Here is a 17955-nt window from a genome sequence, read left to right on the forward strand (position 1 = left end):
AATTCTGAAGCCTGAATTCCACATGAAGTGTTCTCCATCCCTTCAACACAATTCATTTTACAACAGGGGAATTCAATATAAAACTTCAATTTGATCTCCTCTACCTACATACAGAAACACTATGATTCACATCTGCAAACTTGAGAAGCTACTTTACAAATATTTACAGATTTAAATGTAAGTCTGACAATACATAAACAAAGGAGAGAGAGAGAGAGAGAGAGAGAGAGAGAGAGAGAGAGAGAGAGAGAGAGCACTTTCTAAGTCTCCTTAGATATATAATCCAATACGATGCTCATATCTGGTCTAACAAACGAACCATCATCGTATTGTTGAAAATTGAAATTCTTGGGTCTTTTTTTTTTTTTTTTTCTTTTGTCAGAATATTGTCTTCTTCGCGACCATCTAAAAACTTAAAACATTCAAGAAACACATCATAACAAGCAAATCTGAGTATTTAGTGAAAAAACAGCAAACAAAACCAAGTATTATCTCAACATTACACGAGAAATAGCATATATCCATAATCCACTATATCTGAAGCCTGAATTCTACATGAAGTGTTACCGATCCCTTCAATACACTTCATTTTACAACAGGGGAATTCCATATAAAACTTCAATTTGATCTCCTCTACCTACATACATGGAAACACTATTATGATTCACATCTACAAACTTGAGAAGCTACCTTACACATATAAACAGATTATAATGTAAGTCTGCAATACATGAACGTAAGATACAACTACGAATATATATATATATATATATATATATATATATATATATATATATATATATATATATATACTCTGCAAATCCGATGATGCTAACGATGAGATCCTAAAAATTGTAGGCAGGAGGTTGTTCACGGGGACGAGCAGCCCAAAGTGAGCTAAGAGCGCGAAGTCGGTGAAAGTACTCTCCCAAGGCAAGCAAGCCTCGAGCTGCTTGGCGGATTGTTAAGATGCGAGACATTTGCTGCAGAGTTTGTTGGCGAAGGTGATCGGCCTGTTGGATAAAGAAAGGAAACAAGAATTCAACAATTAATACATACGGTTATTAACACTATAATTGCAATATCTCAGACATATTGTAAAACTAGCAAGTGTGCACGTGCTTCGCACGTGAAGTACAATCAGAAGGGATTTTACTTTGACGAGACGTATCCTAAAACTACTCAGTGGATGTGATCAAAATGTTACCAAATAGCATTAGAAACTATGCAATGACAATGTCAAACAGAATTTTTTTTTGATCCGCGTCAAACAGAATTCAATATCTAATTTTAGTGCATTATCATAGCCAAGAACGACTTCAAAGATCCATTGCTCCAAGTATATTTTTACTTTTGAAGAAAACCTATTTGCTAAATCTCAAACTGCAATTAGTTTTGGCATCAAAAGTAACGAAATAAGTGCCTTTAGAGTTATCCCCTGCATTTGAAAACATTGTGTTGGGCATAAATATAAATGCGTACAAGTTCTACATGAAGTTTTCTCAACCTAGAAAAGACAAGAACTTCATTAACGAAAGATAAATAGTTCTATGGGAAGCTTATTTTCATACAATAATTACTCAATGGATAAATCAACACGCATTGTCGCTATAAATCAATACACATTGGAAGTATTACTGCAAGTCCCAAGCCTATAGAAAATTTGAACCCCTTTGAACAATGAAGTAAGTTGCCGACTTCAGGGCCACCACATCAAAACTGAGCTTTAACCCATTACGCAAAAGTATGATTCACAAGATCTATGAAAGGAAGCACCAACCAAATTACGGCCCACTTGTAATTAGCCACTTCGCCAAAAAAAAAAAAACGTTGTAATTAGCAAGGTAACAAATGTATTGATCTATACACATCAACTTCAAATTCTAGTAGAGAGAATAGCTTATTCCTTTTTGTACTATGTCCTTAGCTTATTTCGGTTTTGTAACCTGTAATTGCTTCTTGTAAGTAGGAGTGTAGACTTTTGGTTAGTTTGTGGATTTGGAGCAATTTTGCAGTTTTGAAATTAGGGGGTCACCATGGTCACTTTTTACCATAGAATACGGTGCTGCGAAGTATAATTCATTCATCCTTTTTAATCAGCCTATCTGGAACTTAAACTACCATCCGATAAATACTATGTATTAATCGGCACAAGGAGAGATCACTATAAACGTTTTTTATTTCTAGAAATATGTTTTGTGATTACTAAAACAGACAGCAAGGAGCCTGTTAATCGTTACAAGGAGGAACTATATTATATAGCTTTGCAAATGCCATTGCTCCTCCTCAAAGCAACACAAAGCAAGAATTGAGCACTTTTCACCAAGATCCTGTTTCCTAAGCAAGCGCAGAAAATGTTAAACCCAAATTTTGGGCCAATTCCAGCTATTAGCTTCTGGTACTAGAATCACTTTTTCCACGTTGTTGTATGAAGGGCCAAAGGCACCTTCCACTATTGCGAGTCCCTCGGAAAAGATGCAGCAAAAGCTTAGATGTGTTTCCTAAAACTAATATTTTACACAGTTAAGCAGAGCCTAGCATGAGTGGAAACCAACTTTTACAGTGAAAGCCAATAACTTGGATCCCCTAATCTTTCTTACCAATTGATGGTATCGTATAGTAGGGGATAACTACAAATTGGACGTTACCAATTCTGGTCTCAAAAACGAATGTTGCAAGGAACGGTACGCCTAATGCGTATTGTACCTTTAACACCACAAAGTGGCTGCTCTCTTATTCGAACGTGCAATCTCAGGATGAGGGTTCAAATGATGACATTCAATTCCCATTTTCTCCCAAACATGAATGAGAAAATTGATAGAGAAGGCTTACAGATGCTCAAGAGAGGGATCCCTTAAGGCTGTATTTGGATATAGGATTTATTAGGGAAGAATTCGTGGGGGGAAAGGAAAAAGATTAAATCTGGACCATTATATATATATATAAGGTTTTCCTTTCCCTTATCGTTTTCCACCATGGAATCCGTAATTCAAATACAGACAAAATGCATTTAAATTGATTTCCTCTTCCATGAAACGATATATTAAAAACCTTCTCAATCATGATAATGATACCCACAACTATCTCAAAACAACAACAAACAAAAATACTTAAGAAGTTGTCGATTCCACTTATTTCCTTCCAATTAATACCACAAATTAAACACAATTACGATGAAGGAATAGTGTCAGTTATGTGGGGAAAATCACTTGACAGTGAGAACTGAGAAAATTACCTGGTTCACAAAGTTCTCCAATGCATCCAACTTCTCCATTACAGAAATCATCTGAATACCATGATTTCCCACATCAGTGAAATCAGCTGAAATGCCCTGGGCCAATGTCTGCTGAAGTCTATCTATTCCCTGTGAGAGAGCTTCTTCAGCTTGCTGAGATGATAGTCGCAGGTTACCAACAGCCACAACTTGTGGATCGGTCAAGTTCTCAAGTTGAGGCATTAAAACCTGTAACAAGTATCTCAACAGTAATTACACCATTCATAATAGGAGTCTGATTTATTTGTTTTTATCATACTTGTGAAAACAACAACGATGTTCATCTTTCAGATAAATAATCAGCACTTCTAACTATGCAGAGTATTCACACAGGTGTGTATCCCACAGACTCCACAATTTGAGGCTCCACACCCAGGAGTGGGCAAACAGGCCAATACATAGGGGATGAGGGAAGACAGTGCTATATTGAAACTTCTGATAGAGAAAGAAGATACATAAAGTTATCAGCTAAAACTAATTGAATTTAACATGAAAACTGGGAGTTCACAAACAAAACCAAATTAAGAATAAAGATGCTATGCACTTGCACAAAAAACAAATAAAAATACCTAAAATGCATCAGACCTTTGGTTTTTGGTGAGTCGGGGGACCATTAAGGGGAGAGAATGAAAATTTGATCATTTTAAAATTGTGCATCACAAAATGGTTCTCTCTCCAAGGAGCAATGTGTTGAACAACATGATATACATTTTGCTTGGCACATTTCCTAGCAACTTACGTTTCTGGGATAATTGGTGACTAAACATGCTAAACAAAACCTTGGCTTTGGGAGATCTTGAGTTAAATCTCTCCATTTGCATTTGTACTTGTGTTTGCATCATAATTCTCCTCTTTGCATCATGTTTCACTCTATGTATGCACGTTTGCATCTCTAAGTGAAAACAGGGGATGCAAGTGAGGCTCCATAAATACTGTTGGGCCCTTTTCCTTACAGTTTAAGAATTTAGGACAATGGTGATTTAACAGGGCACCAGGGCCTCCAATTGTCTTCTCCTAGTTCCGTCCCTGCACAAACCCATGAGAGTGTGGTGTGCATTTTTTAGTGTGGTGGTTTTCTGTGTAAACTTTTCTCACAAATGATAAATGGAAACATAGACGACCATGAACATGATATGCAAAAACTATCAGATGGGTGACCTCCAATTTTCGATAACTGAGTTAAAGGAACTAAGCATTACATTTAGAAGTTCCGATGGGCGGAATCCTCCGAGCCAAAGGAAAAAGCGCTCAACTGATGTTCTCCATATGCCAGACATCACATAGAAGACATCAGCCTTTGCAGCATCTGCTTTCATGCGGAAGAGATCGCAGTAATGACTCAAAACAGAGTCCACAAGTATACGGAGCTCTACGTCGCTTATATGACCTTGCAATACCTTTCTTAGTTCACAATTGTGCTTTTGTTGCTCTTCAATCCAGTGTCCATACTCCATCTCAAATGAAGTAACAGCTGTAGATCCACATTCAGGACTATGTAAATAAAAATTTAAGTGAAAAAGATGTGGGCACAAAATGTCTCACCAGAAAACAAGAGAAGAACTATGAGAGTGCATTTGATAACTAAAGCATAAGAACCCATTAGTAAATTGTGGTACTTAAAAAGGGTGACCCAGTAAAGTATATTGGTTCTGTTTTGAGCCACACCAAATTATTTGTACCAAATTTAAAATCCAGATTGCAAGCATGTGTTTAAAGTGATTATTGGTACTGATAGTCTGAGAGATCTGTGGTAGGTTGGTAATTGATAGCCAAAGCACAAACCATTGAATGTGGTTGGTATGGTGTGAATTTCAATACAAAAGATCAGCTCACATATCCTTCAAAAAGAAATCAACCTATTCATTTTATCTTTGAACCAGAAATAAAGAAAAGCGATCAACAACCCGCTCAATTAAACCCAATAATCAACCCAAATATCAACAATAGGATACGCAGAGCCGCGAAGCGCTTTCTCATACACAAAGTTGACACTATGAGAATAACCAAGATGTTCCTCATGCTCTGCGTACTTTTTCCAATATAAGTGACAGAGGAAAGACTTCTAGAAATGCTTCATGCACTTTCTATATTTTAAAAATATTATCCTGCACAAGGAACAAAGATTAGGTTAACCTTCAGCGGAAAATAACAGCAGTATACAACCAACCATGCAAATCAAATTACATGCCTCTCCCCCAGCCTCGACAATCAAATCATTCCACATTTCAATATTCATAGGATTGCTTCTAACCATGCTCCGTAAGTCTTCTTCTCTAGCATTGAATGCTACTAAAATATTTTAACCAAGGAAGATTATAAATTTCATAAGCAGCTTGTATCATACATTCTAATAAAGTTGGAATAATCATTAGACAAAAATTTGAATTATACCTTGGCAATAAACCTGAAAGATATAAGGGTAAGAAAACCCCTTAAAATAATTCATGTGATACCTTCCTGTACCCTTCCACCCCCGATCCGAGCCCCATGAATTCTTTACCGCATAATAATCACGCCCATCATCTATTCCATAGCCTACAATCAGTAAAGCATGAAGTATGCTTTACTGATTGTGGGCTATGAAACAGAGGATGAGCGTGATTATTATGTGGTAAAAAATTCATGGGGCCTGGATTGAGGGGTGTAAGGGTACGGGAAGGTATCACATGAATTATTTTACTGGTTTTCTTACCATCTCTCGGGTTTATTGCCAAAGTATAATTCAAACTTTTGTCTTGTAGTTATTCCAACTTTATTGGAATGTACAATAAAGTTGCTTACGAAATTTTCATTCTTCCTTAGTTAAATTTTTTTTAGTAGCGCTCAATGCTAGAGAAGAAGACTTATGGAGCATGGTCAGAAGCAATGCTACAGATATTGAAGTGTGTAATGATTTGATCGTCGAAGTTGGGAGAGAGGCATGCAATTTGATTTTCATGCTTGTGTGTATAATGCTATTGTTTTCCGCTGAAGGTTAACCTAATTTATGTTACTTGCACAGGATAATATTTTCATCAAAATACAGAAAATGTATTCCTCTGTGTCACTTAGATTGGAAAAAGCACGCAGAGCATAAGGAACGTCTTGGTTATCCTTAGAGTGTTGACTTTGGGTATGAGTCGGCACTTCGTGGCTCTGTGTATCCTATTGTTGATACCTGGGTTGCTTATTGCACGCATTCGGTTGAAGTACAAAAGGAAGGTGCACTATCCGAAGGTAAATGATTTTACTATTGTCATGAAGTCCACTAGTAGAGCATCATACCATCTTGGAGGTGAGAAGATAAATAAGATACAAACAACAGGTACCAGTGGTAGAGCCAAGATTTTGACCCCGGGGAGGCCTTTTAGTACTTAGTAGATATATTTTTTGTCGGAACGTATACTTATTATATCATAAAGTTTTTGTACCAATCATTTTGTTTTTTTTTCTTTAAACCACTTCAACTGTCACGTGCTTATTTTCTATTTATGGAAGAAATTGAGAAATGAAAATGTAAAATAACCGATTTCTTATCAAATCAAACCTAAATTATTAAGATTATAAGTAGCTACACACGAATAATTATGAATAATATTCAAAATAAGAACCTGAGTTTATGCACACAGAGAGAGAGAGACAGAGAGAGAGAGAGAACCTGAGTTTACAGGTCCAGACAATCCTACATGACCAGTGTTTAGTGCTCCCCCGATATACACACCCTGCGAATAAGTATTCCACTGATCAATTAGACAACTAAATGATAATGCTTTGTCAACAAGAAAAGGCATAAATAGTCTACCACTCACCTGCTGTCTAACGCTAGCAAGTTCCTGCTCCAACTGCGTTAACTTCAAACGATATGTTTCCAATTGCTGAACATAGGCCTGTAAAAGACATAACAACAGAACTGAATATGTTAAATGTCATAAACCTAAAGGACTTCCATGCCATGAACTTGTGACTATGCATTTCTCGGTACCTTCTTTCGCAAACGGCTTTTACGGGCAGCTTCACGATTCTGTGCTAGACGTCGTTGTACCTATACAAACAGACCTGACTAATTCTAACTCCCAAGATATAGCAACGCTGAGTTGACACAAGGAGAAAGTAGAGATAAAGGTGAAGGAGTACCTTCTCGGACATTTTGTTGGTTTCTTGATTGTTTCCCGAAGGGCCTACTGAGTCATAAGACGTATATTCTGACTGAAGTATTCAAATCAGGAAAATCAGTTAGGGGATACCCACGAGGCGAAAAATGACTCTGAATCCAACAAGACGTATATTCTGACTTTTGTGCGTTTTCACCTTGTTGTCTAGTTTTGCATCAACTTGTGCATTTATACAAACAACTGTCGTGTTTGGGATATTCTCGCGATTAAATGTGCTCTCCCACATGCCAACATGGTGGATAGGCTCATATATAGCCATGCTTCCTGGATTAGCAAATTGAGTTGATCTAGAGCTCATACTTTCTATTCACTGACAACATGGCAAAAGTAAAATAACTCAGTTGCAGCATCACACAAATGATATAATTTCATGTATCTCAAAAACCCATCACCAAAAAAGAAGAAAATAAGAAATAAAGCAAGACAAGATAATAGAATCCCCAATCGAAGTTCACAGGCAATTGGCTTCGTAATGACATTTCTGTGCAGCTTAAATACTCAGACACTCAGCGCTGGACAAAATGACAGTATTCCGGGCAAAATTCACATTTATGAACCTACTTTTATTTGCCATGGTAGTATTGGGCTGCACTTTTGTCAGAACTAAAAAGAACAAAAACGAAGGGAAAAGGTAAAAAGAGCTACTTTCTTTACTAGATTCAGAGATGCCAAAAACACAATGATAAGTTAGGAGACTGGGGAGGTAAATCCTTGATGGTCTGTACAAATTTGGAACAAGGTATATTGTTGACAGATAGCTAGCAAAAATCAACTACCCAAGCCACCAAGCTAACATATGCCTGTACCGATACCATACATACTACATGCAAACATATCTACATGTGGAGTAAACCCAAACTAGGACACACACAAAATCGCAATAAATAATCAAGCAAGAAACAACGAACGCACGAGAAAACGATTTACGTGGTTCGCCAATCAGCTAATTGGGTACATCCATTGCCCACACTAGTTTTCCACCGTGTATTGAATGAAGAGAGTGCAAAATACATCGGCTGTTGCATATAGCGGAAATATATATCCCATGGTTTACATCACCAATTACCATAATACCCGTAAACACTAGGTTGAACCCCGTCGTAGTCACCAGAGTGGCAAGCCAAAACCGAATCAGGCTTACCCTAACCCAAACACGACATGCATACACACATATGCGTACCAGGATGAGTACCAATTTGGAGCTGATCAAAACAAAGCAAAACTAAACTAGAAAAACAAAAACAGAGAAGGTCCTGACAAGAGAGTGGTGGTTATGCCGTTGTGGAGGTGGTAAAGATTATACGTATGGATTACAGGTCAAAAGTAATAGGCTAACTACTACTACTACTACTACTATTTGATTAGCGGCTTAAAACCCACTTTAGTCACCAACAACTCCACTGTGGACAAAGAAATTTGGGGTTCATTATTGAGCTGAAAGGCATGAATATGTATGCACAAAGGGAAGACTTTTTCACAGAGCATTTGCGTGAAAAAAGTGTTCACGGAGCCAATCGCGACGGTTCGGATGTTAATGAAACTTTTTCGAAAAAAAGTTAATCCGGAAAAGTTTCACTAAAATCCAAACTATCAATGACGAAATGGACGGCTGAGATCGTTTGGCTTATTCACGGCATGGCTCTTCTGTGAATAAGCCAATCTCTACGCACAAACCAAAATATGTATCAGAAATTCAATCGCTGCAGAAAGGGAAAAAAGTACGAAGAACACAAATAAAGGAAGAACTTGGTGACCCAATAGCGAAAACAAAACAAAAAATTGGGAAAAAAAAGTCTGTACGAAGAGGGAGAGAGGGAATGAAGAGATATGATACAGGGAATAATGAATCAGGAGACTGACCTAATCATTTGATTAGGAAACCAAAAAGCTGCAATCCGTTTAGTACTCCATTAGCAATCAGAAAAATCTTCAACACTGTACCATTGATTTGAGACCCATAACAGTATATCAGTCCAGAAGAGATTCCAAACCATAAGAATCCCTTTAAAGAGGAGAATAGAAAACCAATGGAGGGAAGCAAAAACAGGAAGGAACAAGAATGATTGGTTCTATAAATAAGGGAGCAGAGGTCTCTGCTTTTGGGAAAGCTAAAGTCAACAGTTCAGCTTTGATGTTGTTTTTCTATACCAAAAAATATACTACTATACTTATATATTTAACTTTTTTGATCGGCAATAATATGATTATGATAAAGATAACTATCTTCATTATGGGAGTATTTAACTCTGTAAATGCGCAACAGCTCATACGACGTCCCTTTACCTAGTTACCTACACGGCATTTAAACTGCACCACCCGATGCCGCGGCGGCGGCTGCCGTGAATGGTCGCCGGAGACGTGGGGTTAAGCACTCTAAAGCTAGAACCAAGGAGGAGCGACCGAGCGGGCATAATTGTTGTCAATACATGCGTAGTAGTAGGAAGGTTTGCTCCCTCTCGGCTATATTTGATCAGCGAGATAATGGTAGAAGGTGAAAAAAGGTGAAAATTATATTTGTTTGTGTTCACCGGTAAGATTGTCCTAGAAAATGGTAGAAAGCAAATTTTCCGTACAATATTCTAAAGCTGAAGAGCTTGCTTTATTTTTTTACTCACAAAAAGTGTAGACAATTTATTTTGTTGTGAGTAAAAAATATTTACTTTGACTTTCTTATTTTCTTGCAAAAATTTTCATATCCTAATCAAACGGATGCAAGTCTTTTCTTTTACTTCATTTTCTCTCATTTTTATTTTTCATTATAATCTTCTTGCTAATCAAACAGACCATAAAGTCTGAAACCTCTAGATGCTATCAATTTCTTAGGGGTCAGTTTATACAGAGTTTTGCTTTAGCTTTTATTGAGCTCATCGCAAGTGGACAGTGAAATTGTACCTAGGATAGTCGAGGTGCACAGCTGGCCCAAACATGTGAATTATTAAAAGAAGGAGAGGAGAAGGAGCGTTGATAAGGTGGTTAGAACATCTCCAGCCTTCCTAACCAAAATGCCACTGAAAATGTCAAATTCTATTTTACCTCGCCACAAAATACATTAAAGTTCCAATAGCCTAACGAAAGTGACTTTCAAATCCCCACCCCCGCCAACGATCTTATAGTTCAATAACACTTCTTCACATCTTTTACATGGAAGGTGAGAGATCAATTCTCGTCACGAGCGCGGATTGCTTAGTGGTACCCCTTCCTCCTCTCCTTAGGAGTAAACTAGATATCTATTGAGTGACAAAAAAAAAACCCAACCCCGCAAAGAAATTACAGTAAAATCTAACACTCCTGTGAGTGCCACAGTGTCGAGATGGTCGTGGCGAGTCACTGTGGCAAAGCGGAATAACAAGGGTGTCGGTGAGGCTGCTGGTTCCCCTCTTGAGCCTGCCAGCTCAACAAAACCTCTGAACCTGAGGAGAAGAGAGGCTTCTGAAGATGCTCTTAATAATGGTGTCAATTAAGATTGTCCAGTGGATGAACCGAACTGTCAAATTCGGATCAAATCGAACCAAACCAAGGCATGATTTAATCTACTGTTTAAGCTGATCAAGACAACTTTTTTTTTTTCGGTTATACAGAATGTCCCGAACTAACTTGCGACTGAAGACAAGTTATTCCATTTCTTAAGCTCTCACTCCAGAGTTGCAGTCAAAGCTGGAAGATACCCTATTGCACTAAAAAGATTCGAAAGGGAATAATTCCTAGAACGGCTACCACACGGAATGCGAAATATTGCACTGCGAAACTGTTACGGAATGATCATATGGTACTACTTGTATGTTGTACTACTCCTACTAATCATTATTTCACGTGTTCCTCCACTTCAACTGTACAAGTGTACAACCCCAATTTGTTGAGCTACGAGACATCATTCTGCCATTGTTGGGGAGTAACGTGCAGGACTATATTTTCTTAATATTTCCTCTAACGTGCAGTTGCATTTGTGGTCTCTTTTTAGTTTTATCATCGAGCAGACTTTTTTTCTTGTCTGTTATCGTAGAATGTGAATTGTAAAATCTTAAAATGTGGGATAGAATGCCCCTGCTTTGATACTATGTGAAAACTGTATATCCAATTCAAAATCAATTGGGGCAATGGGTGAAGAGATCCCAATATCATATTAGATGATCTCATTTCACTCCCAAACAATACGGGACTCTATTTCTCATTTCACTTCTAAGGAATGTGAGACTATATTTCCTTAACCACCTGGCTCTCCAAGGCCCTTTACCATGCACCATACATTCACACGGAGCTCAGGTTTAAGTATATGAATCCCACGTACCTGTACGATGGTAAAAACCCTTGGAGCACCAAATAATCACTTTTGTCGTTCAATGGGCTACATACACTCCGCAAAACACCACTTCCACATGCAGTTTGGGTTTTTTGTTGGTGTCAAAATGTCTTTGATCGTAGAAAAATGGTGTTGTTATAACAATGTTAAAAAGCTAAAAAAAAAGTAATGTTATTGCACTTATCTGTCTCATTTGGTCACAATCTCAAATCATTAGGCATTTCATTTTCTGATACAAATGGCGAGGGGTGGATAATGGGGGACTAGGATTACCACCCATTGGTATTTACAGTGCCAGAGCCATATTTTGGCGAAATCCAAGTCTAACCATTTGTATTTGTTGATTTCAAAAAAGGACAATATGCTGTCGTTCTCTCAGATCATCCAAGCCATCTGATTTGCATTGAAAAATGGGAAGAGTTTGATCCAACCGTCTTGATTTGAATTTGTCAAAATGACACCAAACTAGTGCATCAATACGTACACTGTTGTTTTTTTTTTTTTGGCCCTTTTGACACATTAACAAGCCAAAAACTGATTTTGTTTAAGTCATTTTGGCACCAACAAATATACTTGCTCTAAAATTTTACCCAAAAAAAGGTTGCCAAATTATAACTTTGACACCCAAAATGGCAATGTATGGAGTTGCTGCTCTAATTAGTCAAAACTCAGAAGGATGAAATTTGTGACAACTATAAATCTCTGTCCTTTCCATTTCCCTTACTAAATTTAAAATGAGTAGGTTTTGTCAAAAAGTCATTTCCCACCATATTTTCTCAGTTTCCCTATCCTTTTTCCCTCACTAAATATGTGGTGCACATATTTACAATATTCTTGTGCTGCTTTCTAGTTGCTTTTTCTCTATTTTAATGTATGGAAATAATGATCTAGAATAGTTTCAGGATCACATTCACACCAATCCGACAAAAAAGAAGGCCCTGTTTGTTTTCCGGCCATCCTCTTCTAGGGATGGAGACAGACATTATTGTGTACGAAAGAAATCCCTGGGTTGCTCCATCACTTTTGAAACCCAATTACTTATCCATCCAAAGCTTTTGGAAAAGAAATGGACACTATATATATATGCTTTTCTATCATGACTCAAAAGAAGCTGGGGGTGGCCATGGGGTGATCTTACTTAGTTTCTGCCTCATAAAGGTTTGCCAAATTGCTATGTTTACAAGGATCAGGTACTTTAGTGTCGGATTGGCAACAAGTTAGTAGATAAATATGTGTTACCCAATAAATACACCACGCGTGAGAAGAAAGATTAAGAAAAGAAACAGAGAACGCAATGTACGTAGGTTTTACGTGATTCCCAATTGTGCAGGTGAGTATACTACATTCATGGCTCACATAAATTTTCGCTATTATCAATTGAGTGAAGGATGTAGTATGGTTACATCGGTTGCTTATAGTAAATATCTATAACCTAGGGTTTACTTCGTGAACTATACCGTAATACCTCTGTCTACGTCAAATCCCCGATAATCACAGAAAAGCAAATTTAACCGACTCATGCTTCACAAACCCGAGGAGAGCCCTGTTATATACAATTATAATTTTCTAAATATCGTACCAGTCATGAAACTATTCTTTTTCTTCATACGGTATGTATGGTATCAATGTGTTGTCAGGTATCGTTTTGATCACTATAAATATTTATCTGTCAAAAAAAAAATTGATTATTTCTAAACTTTGTAAGAGATTTTCCAAATACATGAGCCTTGGATTGGGGAAAAGCCAAAGCTCATGAAACAAAAGACTAGTCGGACAAGAGATAGTACAGAGCTAGAGTCGGTAAGGATGACGTATCTCTTATTACAAGAAGTCTGAGAGTACAATGGTGGAGACTTCTTCCTTTTATAGAGAAAGGAGAAACATAGAATTTAGGGAAGTAAAAATGTGCAAACATAAAGATGCCACATGGCTACATCCACCCATTCCCTATATGTATTTCCTTGGATATATTCATATCTTACTCTCGCCGTCTCCATTCTTTTGTTCCTCGTTCTATCCCAACTGGATAAAAAATTAATTATATTTCATAACTTTTAATTGATTATACTATTTATATACAAGATGGATCTTGTTTGATAGATCTCAATAAGCTCTTTTAAACAATATTTTTAAAATCATCTAAAAGATTACAGATTGCCAAATATAATTAATTGAAAAGTGACACTGACTCCCAAAATGGACTAAATAGTTGGGACAGAGGGAGTACATTATTACAACGGACAAACAACTTTAACACCGATAGGGCTGCAAGCAAGATTAGCTCGAGCTTTGGCTCGCTTACTAAACGATCCAAAAATTTGAGCTTGAGCCATAACGATCGAGCCGAGCTTAGTCATTTACTAAACGAGCATTTTTAATCGAGTTGAGTCTCCCTTAACAAACCAAGCTCCACGCGACTCGTTTACTAAACAAACCGAAAACTCGAGCTCAGTTCATTTGCAGCCCTAGCCACCGTATAAGCGAGTACTGAACGTAGAAAAACTAGTTCGTTTTGGTGTTAGTTATGCAATCTCATTTCTGTTACTAAATTTTGTGCTAGACTTCTCATTTGTTAGAACAGAGCTCCTATCCAGTTTTTTCCGTCAACCCGGTCTAGTTTTGGGTCTTTGTGGGCCCGGAACAAAACTGGAATGCTCATTTTGTAAAACTCGTCGAGTAGGAAAAAAAATGAAAAATTTAATTTTTCCAATTATTTTCTATCATCCATTTTTTCTTGCACAAATTTGTTTTGTTCATATGCCTATCAATGTTTCATCAGGCTAATTTTTCACACAGATGACGTACTCGGCGAATTTTACAAAATGAACGATTTCGATCATCATTGCAAACTGTCTACAAAAGCTCAAAACTGAACGGGACTGGACCAAGACAGGAGCTAGCTTTGTCCCATTTTTTTTTCCCCTAATATTGTATACGTCAGGGAGGGTTAATAAAGTGTTAATAGGTTAGTCCACAGGAAATTTCAGAAACTATCCATAATCCTGAATTCCATATACCTACAACCGAGTTCGAACCCTGAGGACATGAGTTACAAACTAGGACAGGAGCCCATAATTCCTACAGTCCATTTGTTAATTACTACTAGCTAGTTTGTTTTTTTCAGTTTTGTGGCAAAGTGTAATCAGGGTTGCACTCATGACATGCCCAACTCAGATAAAAAGCAGTATAGCGTCAGATTAGCAACACAGTCGCAAACAAACAAATAAACTAAAGTAAGGGAGAAACATTATTAATGGCACAAAAACAAGATTGCCAAATGGCAATAGAAGTGGCAGTGGCAGTGGCAGTGGCACATGCCCCATCAATTGATAATTGCATCCTTTTCTTTTCTTTTCGTTTCTTTAATTTTTCTATACATGATCAGCATAAAAAGTTTTTTTTTTTTTTTTTGAGAGGGCAAGTGGGATAGGAAATTAGCCCCGTTCCGTTAAGGTTGTTATTTTTCACTTAACGAGACAAGTCTTTCTCTTATAATACATTACCTTTAATTCAAAAAATAAGTACTTATTTTAGTTCGTGGAACACACCCTAAACTCTAAGCAATTAGACTAGTATCTTGGCTTGAAATTTAGGTATGTACTTCCCTCTAAATTTCAAGTTTGATTCTCCTTGCTAGTAACTCTTGGACCACCTCACCTCAGGTGTAAGCGTGAAAATGACTGTGGGGATTCATTCGAGGTGCGCAAGCGGGCTCGGGACACCCTACATCACCTTTAAAAAAAAGTGGGACAGGACATTTAGGCTCCGTTCAGTTGCCAGGAATATTGTACCGGAAAGTTATTATCAGGAAAAGTTAAGTAAAGTGAAATAAAAGAAAAAGAAATCTATTTTTCTGTGAGTGTTCATCTGACAATTTTTTTTTACAGGAAAATTAAAGTTTAGTGGTTCATTTGCCGGGAAAAGACACTTATGAGAAACTTCTTTATTTTTATTCTCATGGCTAATTTTAAATAAAAGTAACTTTGAGAGCTAAATAATAGGCTATCATATTTCAAAAATTAACACATACGGGAAATGTATTTTATCTAATGCAAAGCCTTAACATGAAATAAAAAAATCGACTTGCAATTCCATATTCAATTTGCTATATTCTGAATAGTCATGCAAATCCCCCATTTAAATTGACATTCTCTAATAATCAACCGTACAAATGAAGTTTAAAAAATAAGTAGATGATAACTAAATAAATAAATATTAAACAACCGTGCTTGATTACTGGTCGATGCAAAAACTCACTGAAAATTAGTTAGTGCAAAACAAAATTGAAGACCAATGACAAGATAAATAAATACTTTCAAAAAAAATAAACTACCAATCTTTTTCCAAAACAATTATCTCAGAAAGCACCGTAGTAGTCGAAATTGTTGTTGCTCGTGTAAATCTCAAAGTGTCTTTCTAAGAACCTAATTCGTATTTTTTGGTCTTGGCGTCATTCACTTTTATTTTTACCCGCCAATTATTTTGGCCCCCACAATGGAGAAATTTTTTCCCGTGACACAAAATCTTATGCTTTTGGCCGGATCACTTTTGCAAGAAAGTAAATCTTGCAGGAAAACTTAAAAACAAGTTTCCCACAACTTTCCTGCCAATTGAACACTACAAAAGTTATGGAAAAATTGATTTTTCCATCCTTTCTTATACTTTCCTGACAACTGAACGAGGCCTTGAAGAACTTATCTTGATTAAAAATGATAAACTATCATTAATGCTCTCTACTATCTTTCCGTTCTATAATTCTACCTCATTACAAAATAATTCGTACTACAATTTTTCATATAAAAAAGTAATAAAATTTTCAAGAAAGAATTTACCCATTTAAATATAGCAATTAGTCTTAAATTTGTGCAAAACCTAAAAGTTTATGCACAGGTAATCAAGGATTCAATGTTCTTGGCGAGCTCTAAAAAGTTTTCGATTATTGTTGTTGAGTAGTTTTGCTTATGTGCTTTTTTAAGGTGGGGCATTCGGGTAACTCTCTCTTCGTCCATAAGTTAATGCCCATCCCTTTTCTAACCCCGGTAATTTAAATACTAATGTAAGCAAATCATAAATCATTAACCGAACAAATAAAAATGTAAATAAGATCATACTTAGCTTTGAAAATTGTTGAATGAATCTTCTTTTGACACCAAAGGGGAGATTCTTTCTTAGCTTCATAAAAGGTAGTAGTATTTTGTTAGAACAATACAAACTTACTTTGCCAAAAGATTACATAAAGTACACGCAAGTTAATAATATCATGAAAAGGTGTTCCAACAGCTTGGGGGTCTCCCTCAGTACGTAACTTGCAAATTGCAATACATGAAGCTCGAGATAGACTTATTCACGGAGCAGTTGTAAATAGGCTGTTTATGGAGTCACGCGATCTCAGACGTTCTTCGGCTTCGGAGGGTCCGGATTTAAATGAAAAGTTTGACTCTTTCCGGAAAAAATTTCATTAACATCTGGAACATCCAAATACATTTGAACGATCACAATTGACTTCGTAAACAACTAATCACGGCAGAATGGAAAAAGATTTTCTCATGCATGTAATAATTAACAAGTTAAGCAAGTAAGTTTGCGCCACGTAGTGCAAGCTAAATGGTCGAACCAAGATTTGGTTTAGAGAAGATATTACTTTTAAGTTTTTTTTTTAGTTACAAGTATAAGAAGAACACAAGTATCAGAATTACGTCAAAATTGAAAATAAGTTCGCCAATTACTATTACCTCAACCCAACTAATAGCCCTTAGGGAGTGTGTTAGCATAATATTAAAAAATATTATGTTACAATGTTTCCTAAGTTTCAATATTATGTTTCCCGTTTAAGCTAGGTTAATATATATATATATATAAACTGCTCGGATGAAGTACTTTCCGGTCATTTTTTTTGCTGATTTCTCGCGAGGACCCTTAAAATCACGTTCTACACACATTGAACGGTTCAGATTTTCAAAATTTGATCGGAAAATGAAAGTCCCGCATTTTAACAAAGTGAGGAATCCCTCACTTGATCCGTGGTATATATATATAATAGAATATATCCTACCAATTGATTATTAGTGGGATGAATAGTTAAATATTTCCGTATTTCCTAGTTGGTTTAGGTTTCGTTATTATACATGTTTTTTAATTTGTTACTGTAATTTCTTAGTCACAAAATTTTATGGCTTATATAAAAACATGTTAAAGTTATGATTTATCCGCTTTTCTTAACTTGGTAGAAAGGT

General features: G+C 36.6%; 1 protein-coding gene across 5 annotated transcripts; it reads right to left on the reverse strand.

Moving 5' to 3' along the window:
• Positions 1-478: 478 nt before the first annotated feature.
• Positions 479-9491, reverse strand: LOC131333548 (transcription factor TGA3-like). Of its 5 annotated transcripts, XM_058368120.1 has the most exons (10): positions 9302-9455; positions 7562-7752; positions 7388-7459; positions 7236-7295; positions 7063-7140; positions 6912-6975; positions 4474-4745; positions 3236-3463; positions 800-1013; positions 479-753 (listed from the first exon to the last, which is right to left on the reverse strand). In XM_058368120.1, exons 2-9 carry the CDS (start codon positions 7721-7723, stop codon positions 846-848), a joined length of 1104 nt encoding a protein of 367 aa, XP_058224103.1. In that variant the 5' UTR covers positions 7724-7752; positions 9302-9455; the 3' UTR covers positions 479-753; positions 800-845. The 5 variants fall into 5 exon arrangements, with proteins under 5 accessions (XP_058224103.1, XP_058224101.1, XP_058224106.1 ...); XM_058368118.1 differs by having other exon boundaries at positions 479-1013; positions 7562-7735; positions 9286-9491; XM_058368123.1 differs by having other exon boundaries at positions 479-1013; positions 4528-4745; positions 7562-7735; positions 9286-9465.
• Positions 9492-17955: the final 8464 nt, after the last annotated feature.

The sequence above is a fragment of the Rhododendron vialii genome, chromosome 7a (genome assembly GCF_030253575.1).
Source record: "Rhododendron vialii isolate Sample 1 chromosome 7a, ASM3025357v1".
Lineage (NCBI taxonomy): Eukaryota > Viridiplantae > Streptophyta > Magnoliopsida > Ericales > Ericaceae > Rhododendron > Rhododendron vialii.